Source organism: Heteronotia binoei, chromosome 6, assembly GCF_032191835.1.
Source record: "Heteronotia binoei isolate CCM8104 ecotype False Entrance Well chromosome 6, APGP_CSIRO_Hbin_v1, whole genome shotgun sequence".
Lineage (NCBI taxonomy): Eukaryota > Metazoa > Chordata > Lepidosauria > Squamata > Gekkonidae > Heteronotia > Heteronotia binoei.
The window spans coordinates 4607160-4624552 of record NC_083228.1 but is presented as its reverse complement, the minus strand read 5'-3'; the positions used below and the strand labels follow the sequence as shown (position 1 = coordinate 4624552).

General features: G+C 46.4%; 1 protein-coding gene across 1 annotated transcript in view; it reads left to right on the top strand.

Moving 5' to 3' along the window:
• The first annotated feature begins 5869 nt into the window (after nucleotides 1-5869).
• Nucleotides 5870-17393, top strand: part of GBF1 (golgi brefeldin A resistant guanine nucleotide exchange factor 1) — a 223322-nt gene continuing 211798 nt past the window's right edge. Inside the window, exons 1-2 of the mRNA XM_060240967.1 lie at nucleotides 5870-5961; nucleotides 12356-12422. Of these exons, the coding sequence (XP_060096950.1) occupies nucleotides 12416-12422 (7 nt within the window). The 5' untranslated portion in view covers nucleotides 5870-5961; nucleotides 12356-12415. The remainder of the gene's footprint in view (nucleotides 5962-12355; nucleotides 12423-17393) is intronic.

Genomic DNA, 17393 nt, shown 5'->3' with positions numbered 1-17393 from the left:
TCTGGTATCCTGGCCCCACTGATGGACCTCCTGATGCTGCCTGGGTTTTTGGCCACTGAGTGACAGAGTGTTGGCCACTGGCTTGACCCAACATGGCTTCCCTTATGTTCTTAGGTCCGGGGCAGTGATGCTCTAGATCCTTGGTGCTTAGGGGGGCACAGTGGGAGGGCTTCTGGTATCCTGGCCCCACTGATGGACCACCTGATGGCACTTGGTTTTTTTGGCCACTGTGTGACACAGAGTGTTGGACCGGAGGGGCCACCGTCCTGAACCAACATGGTTTTTCATGGTCTTATGGCTGGGGGAAGTGATGCTGTGTATTCCTGGTGCTTGGGATGGGGGGCAATAGTGGGAGGGCTTCTAGTGTCCTGGCCCCACTGATGGACCTCCTGATGCTGCCTGGTTTTTTGGCCACTGTGTGACACAGAGCGTTGGACTGGAGGGGCCACTGGCCTGATCCAACGTGATTTCTCATGGTCTTATGTCTGAGGTAAGTTATGCTGTATATTCCTGGTGCTTGGGGGGGGCACAGTGGAAGGGCTTTTAGTGTCCTGGCCACACTGATGGACCTCCTGATGCTGCGTGGTTTTTTGGCCACTGTGTGACACAGAGTTTTGGACTGGAGGGGCCACTGGCCTGATCCAATGTGGCTTCTCATGGTCTTATGGCTGGGGTAAGTGATGCTGTGTATTCCTGGTGCTTTTTTGGGGGGAGGGGGGCACAGTGGAAGGGCTTCTAGTGTCCTGGCCCCACTGATGGACCTCCTGATGGTGCCTGTTGTGACAAAGAGTGTTGGACTGGAGGGGCCACTGGCCTGATCCAAAGTAGCTTCTCATGGTCTTATGGCTGGGGTAAATGATGCTGTGTATTCCTGGTGCTTGGGGACAACAGTGGGAGGGCTTCTAGTGTCCTGGCCCCACTGATGGACCTCCTGATCCTGCCTGTTTTTTTGGCCACTATGTAACACAGAGTGTTGGACTGGATGGGCCATTGGCCTGACCCAATATGGCTTCTCTTATGTCTGCGGCAGTAATGCTCTGGATCCTTGGTGCTTGGGGCGGGAAATACTGGGAGGGCTTCTAGTGCCCTGGCCCCGATGGTGGACCTCCTGATTCTGCCTGTTTTTTTGGCCACTGTGTGACACAGAGTGTTGGACTGGAGGGGCCATTGGCCTGACCCAATATGGCTTCTCTTATTTCTGCGGCAGTGATGCTCTGGATCCTTGGTGCTTGGGGCGGGAAATACTGGGCGGGCTTCTAGTGCCCTGGCCCCGATGGTGGACCTCCTGATGGCACCTGGGTTTTTTGGCCACTGCGCGACAGTGTTGAAGTGGATTGGCCATTGGCCTGATCCAGCGTGGTTTCTCTTATGCTGTCATGTCCTGATGACACCAGGGTTTTTTGGCCGCTGCGCGACAGAGTGTTGGACTGGAGGGGCCACTGGCCTGACCCAGCGTGGCTTCCCTTATGTTCTTGCCAAGGCTGCTTTTAACCAACCAGGACCAGGGGGCGGGGGGGGGTCCTCCCTTTCGGGTGCGCGCGCGCCCGCCCGCCGTTGACTCGCCCGCGTCTCCCAGAATGCTCCGCAGTGTTGCCGCTCAACCGCCCTTGCCTCGCCTTTCGTGGACGGCCTCCCGGAGGCCCTTTCCTATTGGTCGGCGTCGCGGCCGAGCCCGTGAGCTCTCACGGCCATTGGCCCTTGCGTCGCCATCCTTTTCGGGACTCTCGCGCTCGAGGCCCGCCTTCGTCGCCACGGGCCGACGCGATTGGCGGCTCGACCGCTCGTCACTGGGGAGCGGGTTCCCGGTTGGTGGCTGGCGTCGGCCCTCCCTCCCAGCAGCGTGGTCGGCTGCGCCTCGTCTCCACGTCAGTCACAGGAGAGGTGCCGGTTTGCGAGGCGGCCGCCGGCCCAGCCAACCCCCCCCAAGCCGCCATGCCCCGAGCAGCCGCAGCAGCCCCCGGCGAGGCCGCCTGGATGGAGGAAGGGTGAGTAGGCCGGCCCCGCTCGGCTCTCCCGCTCTCTGCCGGTGGCCCCGCAGCCCCACCCCTCAGGAGGGCCCGGCCTGCCTCGGAGGCCTCTCTCCTCTCGCCAGTGGAGGAGGAGGCCTTGCAGCCTCCAGCAGGCCGCCGCCGCAGAGCACTTGGGGACTGCGGGGGCCTCTCCTCCTCCCGCCAGCCAGGCAGCTGGAGACCGGCTGGATGCTCTCGTGGAGCCCCTCTCGGGGTAACAATCGCACGCATGCGCATACGCCCAAGCCGCTTCCTAGGAAACCAGCCGCCCCAGCAGCCCTGCCCCCCGCCCAGGAGCCTTCGCATCACCTGCGGGGCCTGCTCCTCTCTTGCCGGAGAGACTGGGGGTTGGACCTGGGAACTCCTGCATGTAAAGCACAGCCCCTCCCAATGATTGCACGATCAAAGCGGCTTGAAGTTCATGCTTACCCCCTTAGAATCATTCACCTACGTATGTATGTGTCCGAAGAAGCTTATATCTTGAATAAAAACTTGGTTGGTCTTGAAGGTGACTCTGGTCTCAAACTTGCCTATATATACACCACATAGGGGCTGTCAGCTTGCAGCCAGCGTACCACAACCGCACTAGGAGGCTCTCAAGGCAAGCGAGAAAAAGAGGTGGCTTGCCCTTGCCTTCCTCTGCAGAGCCTTCCTTGGTGTCCTCCCATCCAAGTACTGACCCTGTTCAGCTGGCAAGATCAGACAATGCCATGCTGCCTTCCCTCCTGGGTAGATTGCATGTGGCTATGATGTTGGCAAAATATATTGGAAAGATGGATCCTAAAGTGTTGTCTGAGAAACGCTGTGGAAATTGGTTTTATTCTTAGTCTGCGAGACCTAGGCTTCATGCTTGCAGGCTTTGAAACTTTTGGTAAGTAGCTGGTACAATGCCAGTTTTGTTGCTTCTCCAAGGATCTGACACAGCCTTGGAGGCCGCCTTGGGCCTTCTGAAATTAGGCGGGTGGCAGCCTGGGATAGGGCCTTCTTGGTTATGACACCAAAGCTCTGGAACTCCCTTGGGAAATTCGTCTGTCCCTTCTGTTGCCCTCCTCCACCATTGAGCGGAGACTTTTGTGGTTTCCTTTGGCATTCCCCTAATGATCTCTCCTTCCTAACCAAAGGTTTAATTGTTTTTATGCTTTGTGTGTATTAATTATGTTTGTTTGGGGTTTTAAATGTCAGAAAGAGGGGTTCTGAAAATAAATACACTTTAGTATTAGTTTGTGGTGAATAAAACTGAGTCCAGAAGATCAGACAAGCAAGGTTCTGTTAGTGTGAGCACTCAAGGAAAAGAGGGGACTTGCTTAAATGTGCATATAAATTACAGATGTACAGTAATAAAAAGCCATTTGTCTGTAACCTTTCCTTAGGGGGAATCGCCTTACATTCAGGGCTCTGTTCCTTTCAACTCATGGTAGCTCTGTCAATGTATTTTTGGAAGGAGTTGATTCTTCGGTTCTTTTTTCTGTCTTTAGATAATTAATTTTGTTACTTTTGTCACTGATGCCTTGGACAGCATGGCTGACAACTTTTGCCTGCAGCTAGATGTAGAGTGCATCTCTGTTGGTTTTGCTGTAGCTCTCAGTGGTTTTCGGTACCCTCAAATGTGGTATGTTTCTGTGTCGTTTTACTGATAAAGGTGCACTATTTCACAATGAGTCCAATCCCAGAATGTTCTGCTGGAAGGACACTGCTAAGTTCCATGGCCTTGACCATTCTGTTCAGTATAGCCATGAAATGCCTGGGAGAGATGGCTCAGGGATTTGGAGTGTGTAACATCAATATACTGATGGTACCCAAATCTCTCTTTCACCTTATTGTAGGGAGGAATTGAACAGTTGTCTGAGATTAGTGCTGGTATCCATGGAGACTTAAAAAACCAACCAACAACCTGAAATTTCATCCAGCCAAGTAGACTAGTAGACTAGCTGATGTGTGGTGACTAGTGAGGCCATACTTTCCCCTTCAGAACCAGATGTGCAGCTTGGGAGTGGTTCTGAATGCAGCAGGGCTTCAGCACAGTGAGGTAGTCTCTGTCTCCCAGGAGTACTTTTGTCCGGTTGAGGTTGGTGAGGTTGGGCTTTGCCCTTTCCTGGGAGAAGCTGGCCTAGGTACTGTCACGTATACTTTTGTTTCATCCAGACTAGATTACAGTAATGTGCTCTGTATGGACATGTCTCTGAAACACGCTTAGAATTCCCAAGTGGTGTAAAACAGGGCAGCTGGAGCGCTAATCAGAGCCAGCTTCGATCCCGTCTGTCTTGTGTGCTGGTTTCAAGACCAGTTCTGTGTGCTAGTCTTGCACTTTAGTTTCCTGAATAGTTGTGGGATCTGAACTGCTTAAGAACGGCCTCTGCTCTTAGGAGTTTACCCACCAAGTGAGGTCTTCTGTAGAGGCTCCTTCCTTCCTTCCTTCCTTCCTTCCTTCCTTCCTTCCTTCCTTCCTTCCTTCCTTCCTTCCTTCCTTCCTTCCTTCCTTCCTTCCTTCCTTCCTTCCTTCCTCCCTCCCTCCCTCCCTCCCTTCCCTTCCCTTCCCTTCCCTTCCCTTCCCTTCCCTTCCCTTCCCTTCCCTTCCCTTCCCTTCCCTTCCCTTCCCTTCCCTTCCCTTCCCTTCCCTTCCCTTCCCTTCCCTTCCCTTCCCTTCCCTTCCCTTCCCTTCCCTTCCCTTCCTTCCCTTCCTTCCCTTCCTTCCCTTCCTTCCTCCCTCCCTCCCTCCCTCCGCCCTTCCAATGGATCAGTGACCATAAACATTAAAACATTTCAGCTATTATAATACATTTAAAATTAGAAAAGAATTCAGCTAAAACACATAAATAAACAACACTAGAAAGAGGGCCAGTGACCCTTATTGAGCCGATGCCAGACGAAACAAAACAGTCTTCACTTACTGGTGAAAGACACCAACAGGTGGACTTCCAGAGTTTTGGTTCCCTGACTGAGAAGGCCCTTCCTTGGGCTGCCACCCATTTAACTTCAGTGGCAGGGGCCACTGAAGCAGGTTTCCAGAGTGTATGGGGAGTCTTGTATAGGAGAAGGTGATCCTTAAGATTTGTCGGTCCCAGCTTATACAGGGCTTTATGGAGCAATACCAGCACCTCGTGGAAGCTAGTATAGTTGGTGTAAGACCGGAGTGATTTGGTCCCTATGGCCCACTCTTGTCAACAGTCTGACCAGCATTCTGTACCAGCTGTAGTTTCTAGGCGATCTTCAGGGGCAGCTCCACGTAGAGCACATTGCAGCAATCTGATGGCACAGTAGTAAGACCTTTTCTGTCCAGGAAGGATTGCAGTTGGCTCACCACTGCCACCTGTTTATCCAAGAAGAAGCCTGTGTCCAGTAGTACCCCAAAGCTATAAAGTTGCATCTTTACGGGAAGTGCAACTCCATCCAGAACAGGGAATACCCCATTCTTGTTCTTTGTTTTATGCCCGTCTGAATTATTCTTGGCTGTCACACACAGCTTGTAGAATTGTCAGCTCCAAGAGACTGACATGAAATTTCACCTTAATAATAAGACTTGAACCTTTTCCCAAAACATCTGAGAAGAGTAGCTTGATTCTGATAGATATTTTGTTTCTGAATCTTTTCCAAGGACCTGTGAACCTACATGTCTAAAGCTTGAGAAACTAAAACCAAAGAGTCTGAAAACTTCTCTATCTTTAGAATAACCACCATACACAAAACTGAATGTGCCAGAGTAATTCAGCTGACCACTGTTGGCTTTGAAATATGCCTTAAATTTGTGCTATCCCAAAAGTAGTTCTGGAACTCATTGTTTTTTCCTGGTAGAAAATAATTAAAATATAGTGCGTTCGTATGGGTACTAATTCACCTTCTCAATTTTAGGACTGGCAGGATTGTGGATAAGAATATCTACATTATACAAGGAGAAATCAATACAGTGGTGGGAGCCATAAAGCGCAGTGCAAGATGGAGCACTCACACACACTTGGTAAGTTACTGGGGAGCTGGGAAAGTGAAGCATAGATTTATTTTATAAGATGGATTTTTCTCTTACAAAATTAAGTATACTGGAGGAACTGAGATTTTCCTGTGCTATATCACATCTTTCAAGCGGGGACACTGCATGCGCCTGTGCGCTACTGTGAGCGCTCAGCTGTCCTGAAAGGCATCTGGCTAACAAAATGGTTTGAAGGGTGACAGCTATTGTATAGTAAACCAATTCAGCACTCCAGCAAAATATTGTTTTCAGTCTTATCCTGGATATCTCCATGTCAGATCATGAATATTGTCGAGTCTTGTGAAATAAAACTACTGTGGTTCTGGATGTGGAATGTCTCAACCCTGAAATGGACTTGGGCTCATTGGTCCCTCTCAGCTTAACTTCACAATGGGTGAAATCAGTGCTTAAATTACAGGGGGAGCCCAGGGTTTAAAAAGTGTTTAGTAGGCTTCAGGGATGATTCCCCCCCCCCCCTTTGCTTCAAGGGCCTTGTGTTGGGGGCTGGATCTCTTCATTGTGTCTTCATCCATATCTCTTCTCTGTGTCTCATTGCGGCTGTATATATGACTAAGATCTCTGGCTCGTCCCCAGCTTCTCATTGCTTTTTTATTCTTCCCAGATTCATCTATGTTCTGAATCCAGGTAGGAGCTCTCTTTAACCAGTAGGCTGCCTACCTGCCCTTTTTCGCCCACATGATGTAGTTGATTGGGGTGCTTTTGGCCTCCTTTCAGTCAGTCAGAATTTCTTATCACACCCCAAGAGTCCCATCTGCTTCAGAGTCTACTGATAAACTGAGCAAACTTTTTAGGTATACTGCCAAAAAACTTTTCCCTTTTTATCTAGCAGAATATCAGGATTAAGGGTGGGCACAAACTAAAAAAGTAGAGGTTCGGGATTTTTCACGAACCTTGAATTTCTACAAACTGGTCCGTTACATGAACTGTTTCATGGGTAGTGTGTTTCAGTGTCATTGGAACCCACCAGTGGCTCATGGCCTAACACAAGTTTCAGACCGTCCAATCAACAGTGAACTCTGAAGGCATTTAAACGTGCTCTGCAAGATCAGTCATGTTGGGCTGCCCACGTGACCGAGGTCTGAAGGCATTTATAGGCCTTTGGAGCCCACTTACAGGTCACCCCCCCCCCCCCGAGAGGGCTCGGAAGGCCTGGAAAGACCAACTCAACCTCCCAGAGTGAGCTCGAAAGGCCTATACAGGCCTTGTGCTGTTAAATGTTATATTTTAATTCTGATGCCTATAAAGGCCTTTGAAGCTCACTCTCAGAGCCCAGCTGGGCCAGCCCAACCCAGAGGTCGGCTCTGATGGCATTTAAATGCCTTCAGAGATCCCTTCCAGTCAAGCCTCTGGGGAGTGGGGGAAGACGGAGGAGAGAGACATGTTCTCCTGAGCCACTGGTTTGTGAAGCACAAAACAGTTTGATTCGTCATGGATTTTGGTTTGTGGTTTAGTTAGTGCCTATCCCTAATCAGGATCCAAACTAACCCCATGAGGAGCAGTGCTCCTTCTTCAGCTCTAGGGAAATAAGCAGGAGACGAGGGGGGGAGTCCAATTCATATGGCTTTCAGGAACAGGAAATGACATGAGATGTTCTCTGCTTGGGATGGGGGCTGACCTGGGAGATAGGGGAGGACTTCTGCCCCTTGAGGAATACTTAGCCTAAAGAGAGGAGGAAAGTAATGAACAAAATCTGAAAAAACTCTTCTGAAATTAAAGGGTATCAGGAAGGTAGCAGAACAAAAGGATATTCATGTCATGTCGGTTGTCTCCTTCTTGTACTGTGACAAGACTGAGGGAGCGTTTTTGCTGCCCAGTGAAATTTTGATGCGTGAAAGCAATAATCCATTGTGGATCACTGCCATCCTGTTTCCTCCTCAGCCTTGCATTTCAGTTGATAGCTTTTCTTAAATACAACCCTACTTTTATCCATAATGAAATGTATTTGATATTTCATTCTGAATGTGCCCTAAATTGTGGATTGAAAAGCTGATACAGTGGGGCAGTGTACAATTAGGGGAGACTTTCCTACAACCCTTTCCTCCCCCCCCCCCCAAATTTTCGTGCGTGCACACAAGTTTCAGCTCCAAGCCTTCTCTGATGATGGCAGAAGGAAGAGGCGATTCGTAGAAGGATGCAGGACTGGATTTCTGCTCTCAGCCTCTTCACCTTGCAGGCCACCTAGTCAGGGGAGACCAAGAACTGAATGGGGGTCAACAGGCTACTACCTAAGCCACCTTCCAGGGTTTAGAGGGTGGTATTGCTGGGGCTGTCCCGGCTGGCTCTCTTTGACTCCCAAGTGGGAATGGAATCGCTTGGCATGCCCTCTCGGTAGCTGGGCCAGTCCCTTGTTTTCTAACAATGGAATGTATTGTAGACCCTTTTTGAGGTGCTGGGAAGGGAACGATAAAACACATTGAAAATACATGAAATTTTTAATGAATAATTTCTATAGCAACAGATCTTGGGGGAGGGGTGCTGTATGAGGACCGGTAGATCTAAAATGGATGATATTTGTGGAGTTTATGGGTAATGTTGTAGCCTCCCTAAAAGCTGAAGACTGGGTGAACCAGTTTATTTTTCACTGAGTTGTTTGGGGAAGGTCAGGATAAGCATGTGAAAGAAAATATTTAATATTTAGTTCTGTGTTTTATAAAATCCTCAAAACATAATTGATATTAACTTTCAGAAGTACTGCTAGTATATACTGGAGTAGCATACCAACCTTGGTGCAGGTGGTTTCTATTGTCCTGCCCTCCTTTCTCCTGCTGCCATGACCTTGAGTGTGACAGGCACTTCCCTTCCCGCCCCCCCCCCCCCCCAGATTAGAAGGTTATGAAGATGGGAAGGTCTGAGGTATGCGCTTCGTGTCCTGTGCTCAATGCACACACAGTGTTTGTTGCTTCTGCCAGCAGTCTTGAGGCTAGGGATGGAAGAAGCCAGATGCATGCATACTCATGGAACGGCACTGAGGACCTGGTGTTGCAAAACCCAGCATTATAGGCTGAAGTTAATGCTTAAGCATTGGTTATCTGTCCTGTGCAAGTCTGCATTATTTATGTGAAATAATCAGAAGAGCCACTTGCAAAATCTGTAGAGATACTGTTTATCCTAATGGAGTGTGAAGATTTTTCCCCCAGCAAAATTATTGTTGTTGGACTTAAAACACAAGCCACTTGAATACTAATGAAGACTTTCAAAAAGCAAATTGGTTGCCTGTAGAGACTGAGTGTTCTGGGGAAGATAAGAGTTGAGGAAGCCCTGCTGACTTGGCCCTCTGAGGCTCAGTAACTGCTATGCTTTTTCTGTTGCAATGAGAGAGGTGGGAGGGGAAAATGCTTATTCTGTTTCTTTACATTTGTACCTTGCCCTTCCTCCATAAGCCCTCAGGGTAAAGATATGAAGACCCAGAAAAAAAAACCCTAGAAAAACTTAGGAAAAGACTTCCCCTCCCACCTCCTGGGCTTTTTCAGTTTTTTTAAATGGAAAAATGGGAACGCTGGGGAAGTACTGGGGGAAAAACCCTTCTATGAAATGTTTTCTGTTTTAGAATTAATGAAATGCTTTTAATGACAAGGTGGGCATGCTGTAAACATTTATGCAGCTTTTATATATAAGGTGCCTTTCGGCACCTTGAAGGACAGCTAATCTTCGTGAGGGGAGCATGCAGGGCTTTCATTGCTCTGTTGCCTGTTTGACATGACCTTTCCCTTGGAATCTTAGATTCATAGACTTGAAGGGTACTCCAGGGTCATCTAGTCTAACCCCTTACAAGATGGCCTTTTCACCTACCGTCAGATCACCAGGTACATATATCCACAGAAGGGTTCCAAGTGGTTTATTCCTAGAGGGGAAAAGATCAGAAGGAGATGGGCCAAAAACTGCACCAAAACTTCAGCAAAGTTTCTGCCATGAGCCCTGACGAGGAGCTGGAACAGACCTGGAAGAGTTGCCAGCCAGTTCCTCAGCTGAACAAACAGCAGCTGGCCCATCAATCACTCTCCAGGCACCAGTGGCGGCTGTTGATGTTCAATCTTCTCCAAGCTCTCCTCCTCCCATCTCAAGAGTTCGAAGCAGGCTCCGGAAAGAACTTTCACAGTGAAGACATGAGGCACGCTGATGCTTCAGATCTCTCAGTCCTGAGTTCTAGCAGATTCATTGCCACCCAGGGAGCAGGCTGATTGAGACTCCCATATAGCTCCCACCCAGGACCTGGTAACCTTGTGGAAGCAACAAGTCTATTCTCTGGCTTGCATCTGCGCTCCTTCCTGATCCTGACCTGCTTGATTTCCTTGGCATCCTGACCTTTTGACTTTTGGACATTGACTTCTGATTCCGGTTTGTGATTCTGCATTGGTGACTTGGCTCCTGCTTGACTTCCTGGACTTTGACCTTGGACTGGCTTTGGACTCCTGCCTGCCTGCACCCGGAGAACATGACAGTTTCATTGGGAACTGAGCTCTCTCTAACCAGTAGCCACAGAAGGAAGACAGCATCTAATTGGCCAAGTAATATTCACCACAAGTTTTTATTTAACTCCTTTCCTTACTTTCGGATAGCAAAAATCAAGGTACTTATAGTCAGATAGCATAAAGGTAAGGGCAGTCCCCTGTGCAAGCACCAGTCATTTCTGACTCTGGGGTGACGTTGCATCACAATGTTTTCATAGCAGACTTTTTATGGGGTGGTTTGCTGTTGCCTTCCCCAGTCCATCTACACTTTACCCCCAGCAAGCTGGGTACTCATTTTACCGACCTTGGAAGGCTGAGTCAACCTTGAGTTGGCTACCTGAACTCAGCTTCCGCCAGGATCGAACTCAGATTGTGAGCAGAGCTTGCACTGCAGTACTGCAGCATGCCACACTATACTACGGGGCTCCAATATAAGGAGAGAATCAGCCCCCCCCCCCCCCCCCCACAACTTCAGAATTTCCAGTAATGTTACATCTGTAGCTCAGAGTGGTTTGTGGACAATCCCATTTTATTCTTACCACCATTATGTAAAATGTCTTAGTCTCTTGACTGGCCTGGTGCATTCTATTCTCTAAGGGAAGAGAGGAGGTATGGGGTCTGGATCTTTCTTTTTTTTTTTAATTAAAAGTTTTATTGAATTTCAGTTATAGCGAAAGGGAAAGGGAAAGGGAAGGTTTTGCAGGGGATTGGTTCTTTCTACACATGAAGCACATCTCCCTTTGAGCTCGAGCTGTGGGCAGTAAAGTACAGGTGAGTACTTTGGGAGATGGGTGGTTACCCAATAATTTCTGCTCTTTTTTTCATTTGCAAGACAGTGTTATGCTTAAAAGAAATGTTATTTATTACATGCCCAATCAACCTTTTCTCATGGGAGTTCTTAATGGTGTACGTGTTCTCCTCTTTATTTTGATCTTGACAATTCTGGGGTATGTCAGACTGAAAGGTGTCTTGTTTAAGGTTTCCCATTAAGCTTCTGCTGGAAAGGAAGAGTGGATCTGTGTCATGGCTGTTCCAATAAAAACTCTGTGGGGTTTTCTTAGTGCTTAAGAGCATGAAGAATGCTTTGAACTTCAAAATGGAGTTAAAATATTTTTCTGGTTAGATGACTGTCACACAGCAGGGGACCAGGGAGGGCCTCCTACTGGTTGCCCCCACTCTGGTAAGGGTCTGTCTGGGAGGGCCCAGAGCACCCAAACCACCCCTGTCTTCCTTACTTGCAAAACCTTATATCTGTGACCGAAGAGACATGAGGACCCAGGCAGTTTAGCTACAAGAAGCTTGTTATAAGTGCTCTAGAACAACAAATGGGTAATAAAACATGTGCACAGTGACTATAGAAAATAGTAAAGGCTGGCATAAAGAAATAAAAGCCCCAAAGATGTTCCCTTATTCTAATCCCAACAGACTCACTCACCTTCCTGCTGCAGCTTTCCTGAGAGAACACTCCTCTGTCTGCAGCCTCTCCAGAGAGAACAACCCTGTCTGCAGTCTCTCCAGAGAAAACCCCCTTCCCTGTCTGCAGCTTGGCCTTTTTATGCTTCCCTCCCAGGTCCCACCCCTCCTTGGCCAGTGTCCCCTCCAAAACTGCTTTCAGCCAATCAGAGGGAAAGAAGGGATCCTGGGAGATGTCAGCCCTGTAGCCATTCCTACACAGGCATCTCTGGAGCCTGTAGGCCGTTCTAGGCCATCCTTTATGAATGGTGGAGCAGTATTCAAAAAAATGATCCCTCCCCTTTTAGGCATTTTATATTGGTAAATTTTAATTGTAGGTGGTTCTGGGTAATCTGTCTGACCTAAATGTTGCTCTGAGGTACTAACTGAAAGAGAATGAGGGTGTGTTCTTTTCTGGTCTAAGAACCCATCTTGGCTCAGCAATTACGTTTTCTTGTATTCAGGATGAAGAACGTGATCCCCTGTTGCACAGCTTCAGTGTCCTGAAAGATGTTCTCAATACCATGACTGGTAAGCGTAATATCAGCATTGCGTGTGGTGCGGGTGGTCTTATTCGGCATGCTACGTTTTGATTACTAGAGTACTATTTATAATCCTGTAAGATGAATTAGCAGCTAATTAGTAGCTAATTGGCTGCTAATTAATCAAGAATTTGAGGGTCCTTGAATGTGTATTGTGTACCCCTATCTATCCCTCCCCACGTCATAGCCTCTTTCAGCAATATCTTTATTTCATAGCATATGGTCATTTCTAATTTACACATATACACACACACAGTCTATTTTTTCTTTATTTCCTTTGCATTATTTTTCTGACCTTTCAAAAATAAGATACATATGTATATGTGTAAGTGTATCTTTTTGAAAGAGAAAAATAGTGCAAAGGATATCAAGAAAGGGGTTGCCTAACATAATGAATTATCTGATTGATGACTGTATATCTCTCGGCTTGACTTCGCGAACGAAGATTTAAGAAAGGTGCAGTAGTCCACGTCTGCTGCAGGCTCGCTGGTGGCTGACAAGACCAATGTGGGACAGGCAGGTCCGGCCACAGTGGCTGCAGGGAAAAGTCTGATTTGGGGTTGGTGCTGTAGCAGTACGATTCTTCCTCAATCTCCTTTTGTCCTCAAGACCAGCTATGCGTGCGTTCTCAAAGGAAGAGACAGCCTGGTGGATGGTGTGCCTCCATGCTTTGCGATCTGAGGCTAGGTCAGACCACTGGTGATGGTTAATGCAACAGGTACCAAGGGATTTCTTCAAGGAGTCCTTGAACCTCTTCTTTGGTGCCCCTCTATTTCGATGGCCGGTGGAGAGTTCGCCATACAGGGCAATCTTTGGAAGGCGGTGGTTTTCCATCCTGGAGATATGCCCTGCCCAGCGCATATATAGCCAAATATGAAAGACATAATAACATTTCTCCCCAACGTCTCTTTTGTTATACTGAAAAGCTTTTTGGAATTTGTTTATAACATACAATGATATTTACTTCTGATGGGTACATTTGTATTTATATCCATCATTTTACATGTCAGATTTTCATAACTTGTCTGTTTTGCAGCTATATAATGTCTTTAGTGTTATATATTTGCCTGCTCTGACCTGCAGGCCCTCTTCAGCCCTGCCCACCTAGGGCTTACCATCTCCTTGGAGGGACTCTTGGGTAGCCCACTGCCACCACCTGATTGTTGTAGGGATGTCCCACTGGGAGGATTAGGACTCCCAGCTTCCCTCCCAAGTTTGGAGGCCTTGCCTCTGCATTTCCCATTGTGTACGTGCTTGTGTATCTTTGTCATTTGCTCTGTCTTCTCCTTCTTCAGTGGAGGATGCTCTCAGCTGTGTTCATTCACTTAAGTGCCATCTTATATGGCACACCGCTGCAGTGCCTTCTGTGATGATGATTGCAAAGTAGTTGCATTTAGTCTTTTATTGTAAAGTAAAACAAAACACTGGTGGCACCTTAAAGTCTTCACAATATCCGTTTCAGTACAAGTGTTTGTGACTCATAGCTGTGGCTCTGACAGAGACAGGAGCCGGTGGACTTTCCTTTCATCCACTCAAGTGCCTCCATCTTCCCCCAGCACCAGAGTGCTGTTTTCTTTGAAGAGGCACATAGAGACAGGAGTCAGTTCCAGAACATGGCAGGACAGACTGGCTGCAAAACTGAGAACTGAAGACTTAATCTGACACCATCTGTGCTCCTGTGTGCTCGGCCCAGTGGCTTAAATGCAGAAAAGTGCAGAGCAGGTAGAGGGCTGGGAGTAATTAATACTCCTAATCCAACATTGGCTGTGTTGGCTTTGTGGGTATAGTCTGTTCTGCAGATTGGGAACCAATGCTATTAATTTATTTGTTTTTATCGAACGGATGTTTTCCATGGTTCTCCAGCAAGGAACTAAACAGTTGCCCCAGGCCATCCATTTTGCCCACAGGACACCTTCAGATGTTTAAAAAAAAATGAAACAACACCCCCCCCCCCCCAGCCTGGCTCTCTCTGTGTGATTTGGCAGGTTCACATGCCATTATTCCATCTTTATCTTCTTCTCCCAACCCATAGAGTAAGCAAAATTCAAACCATGCATGCCATCGCAAGCTAGCACTGCTTCTCGAAGTCTTCATCTAGTTTATATTTGCTGAATTCCTGGGGAATCCATTGACAGATGGGAATTAAAGTTGAAAGGTTGTTATGGCTCAGTTTGGGTGCAGTAGACCAAAGAAATCCACAAATACATAATCCCCTCTCCAATGAAGTTCCTTCCTTGCCTCCAGTATCTCACACTGATGTACACAGGTACAAAGATCAAAGCCCACCCACCCATGATTTTGTAGATTAAAAAAAAAAATTAAAGTAATTTAGGAAAATGAAAACAAACTTGATTGCAAACCCCCTCCTCCCAACCTTGATTGCCGCTCAGCAAGAAGAACCTCAGATAAACTATTCCCTGCTACTTATTTTATATGAAAAAATAAAAACACGTTTACTAAGCCACATCCAGGCATCTGGTAATGAAGGTGCCAAGATAATACCTGAGTAAATACATAGGAACTTTTTACATGAAAATGGAGCACAGTGGGCTAGTTCTTCATTCTTTTCTTTCTCTGGACAGAGACTGATGAGCAGACATGGTTGTGTGAAAGTCTCCTGGTTTTTAAGTCTCTTTACAAACTACTGGAAGTTTTGATGTGTTAAGTAGATAGTCTTTGGAAATATGGTGTTGCTTCTAGGGACAAGTAAAAAGAAAGGAAAAGGAAAGGTCCCCTGTGCAAGCACTAGTCGTTTCCGACTCTGGGGTTACATTGCTTTCACAACGTTTTCACGGCAGACTTTATATGGTGTGGTTTGCCATTGCCTTCCCCGGTCTTTTACACTTTCCCCCCAGCAAGCTGGGTACTCATTTTACCTACCTCGGAAGGATGGAAGGCTGAGTCAACCTTGGGCTGGCTACCTGAATCCAGCTTCCGCCGGAATTGAACTCAGGTCATGAGCAGAGAGTTCAGACCACAGTTCTGCAGTACTGCTATTCCACAGGGCCGCTAAGTAAAAAGAATAAAGCTGCTATTTCAACTATCAAAAAGTTTTCACTTATATGTGTGCTTGTTAATGCATAGTCTGTCTGTTCCATACAATATTGCATATCAGCTCTGCTACTGATTTTTTTGTTAAGAAATGTGAGCACGACTAAGGCTTTTGATCATTTTTTTAATCATAATTTTAAATATTATCCCTCTTATTTTCTTTCTGTATCCCTATCCTTTTTTTAAAAAATGCACATGAATATGTTAATGTGATTTGCTGTGTGTTTTGTGTGCAGAAGATGAATGCTAAGTCCAGGAGTGAAAAACGTGTGCTGCACAGGAACAGCAGATCCTCTAAAAATCATTTAATACATGTTTAATGTTTCACATTAGTAGTAACTTAGGGTCCTGGGGTAAGCATGTCTTAGTCCAAAATGTTTTGAGATTCAAGATTTTTATGATTTATGATTTTAAATGAATTTTCAATGAGTTTTTATTGTTTTCTTACATGTTGTGAGCTACCCTGAGCCCGCTTGTTCAGGGTACAATACAAGTTTGATTACGGACCTATCCTTTGTGTTATGGTCACTCAGTTGGATGCACGTATCTATTAAGGGTGATAGTTTTAGCTTTCTCTGGGATACAGTAGATTGGATATCCTTTTGATTGATGCTTAATTGGCATTGATCCTCCTTTGGAACTCTTTTTTTCTGTCATTAGTGGTGGTAGTGCACTAATAACAAAAATGACGATACACTTCAGCACACAAAATGAGTGAGATGCAGAAGAGGGTGTTGACTTGTGTGTGCGAACTGCAGGCAGGCAGGCTCTTTGATGGATGATAAATTCTTTCTATGATACCTCCCATCTAAAAGCTCTGAGTGACAACTTTTAATGGCCTAGCAGAGAAAAAATACTGTATCTTGGAAATGTTCAGAAAAATCTTAGTTGCCTAGTTTAGGAACCTTTGTTTTGTTGTGATGGTTCTGAACTAAAATCTGTAGAGTCAGTTGTTCATTTTTCTGCTACACATATATCTCATGTAAATACTATGTTAGCCTTAATGTCCTCTCTCTGTGAGTTCATAACTGTCATTCAGCACTGGCTTGAACCCCTTTCTTAAGTGGGTGGCCTTAAGAAACATGGGGACCGACTGACCCTGGTTGAGTCCTGCTTGGTATTATCCAGCGGAATTCACGAGAATATCTTTCAAGAGGCGGCGTGATAGAGTATGCCTGGATTTGGTCACAGTGTTTCTTCATTAAGTTATGGAAGCAATGCCTTTCGTATTCAAATTTATTCAAGCAGTAATCTTTGACATTTGGGTTAGCTTTTAGAACAGTTTTGCATTTATAGTAATATATATTCTGTATTTTCTCAGTCCCTACAGAATTTGTTTTAATCTGTTCTGGATGCAAATTTCTGACTGCCTTGTCTCATTTCTCCTCATGCTCCTCTTTTCCTCTCCCCCCTATGGACTATGTTTGATCAGGTGTGGCAGGAATATCCTTTCTCAAGCTGCGCCCTTTATATTAGTCAATATTACTCTTCCCTCCCTCCCAGTCTCTTCCTTCTCCTCTGAGCTTTACCAGTTGACTTATAATTTTGGAATTCTCATTGGAGTCTGTAATACAGTTTGTTCATTATTTAACCAAAATCTGTTTAATGAGCAGAGAGGGGCAATGTAAATGTTAGACGTGTTGCTGTAGAGTACCTTTGCTCTCCTTGGTGTCTTGAGTCTTTAACTATTTAGGAATGATGTATGGATGCCCCCGGTTTGGGATAGAAATATGTATGCCACAGGGTCAGCATGAGCACAGGAACAGTATATGCCACAGGAATCTTACATTTTAGTTATAGATTCTTTACCTTGTAGCTTCAGAAAATTCTTTATGTTCCCATTCTTCAGGTGCCTGTCTGTTAAAAAAAAGTTGTAAATGGTTATGTGTGTGTGTATGTATATGTGGGT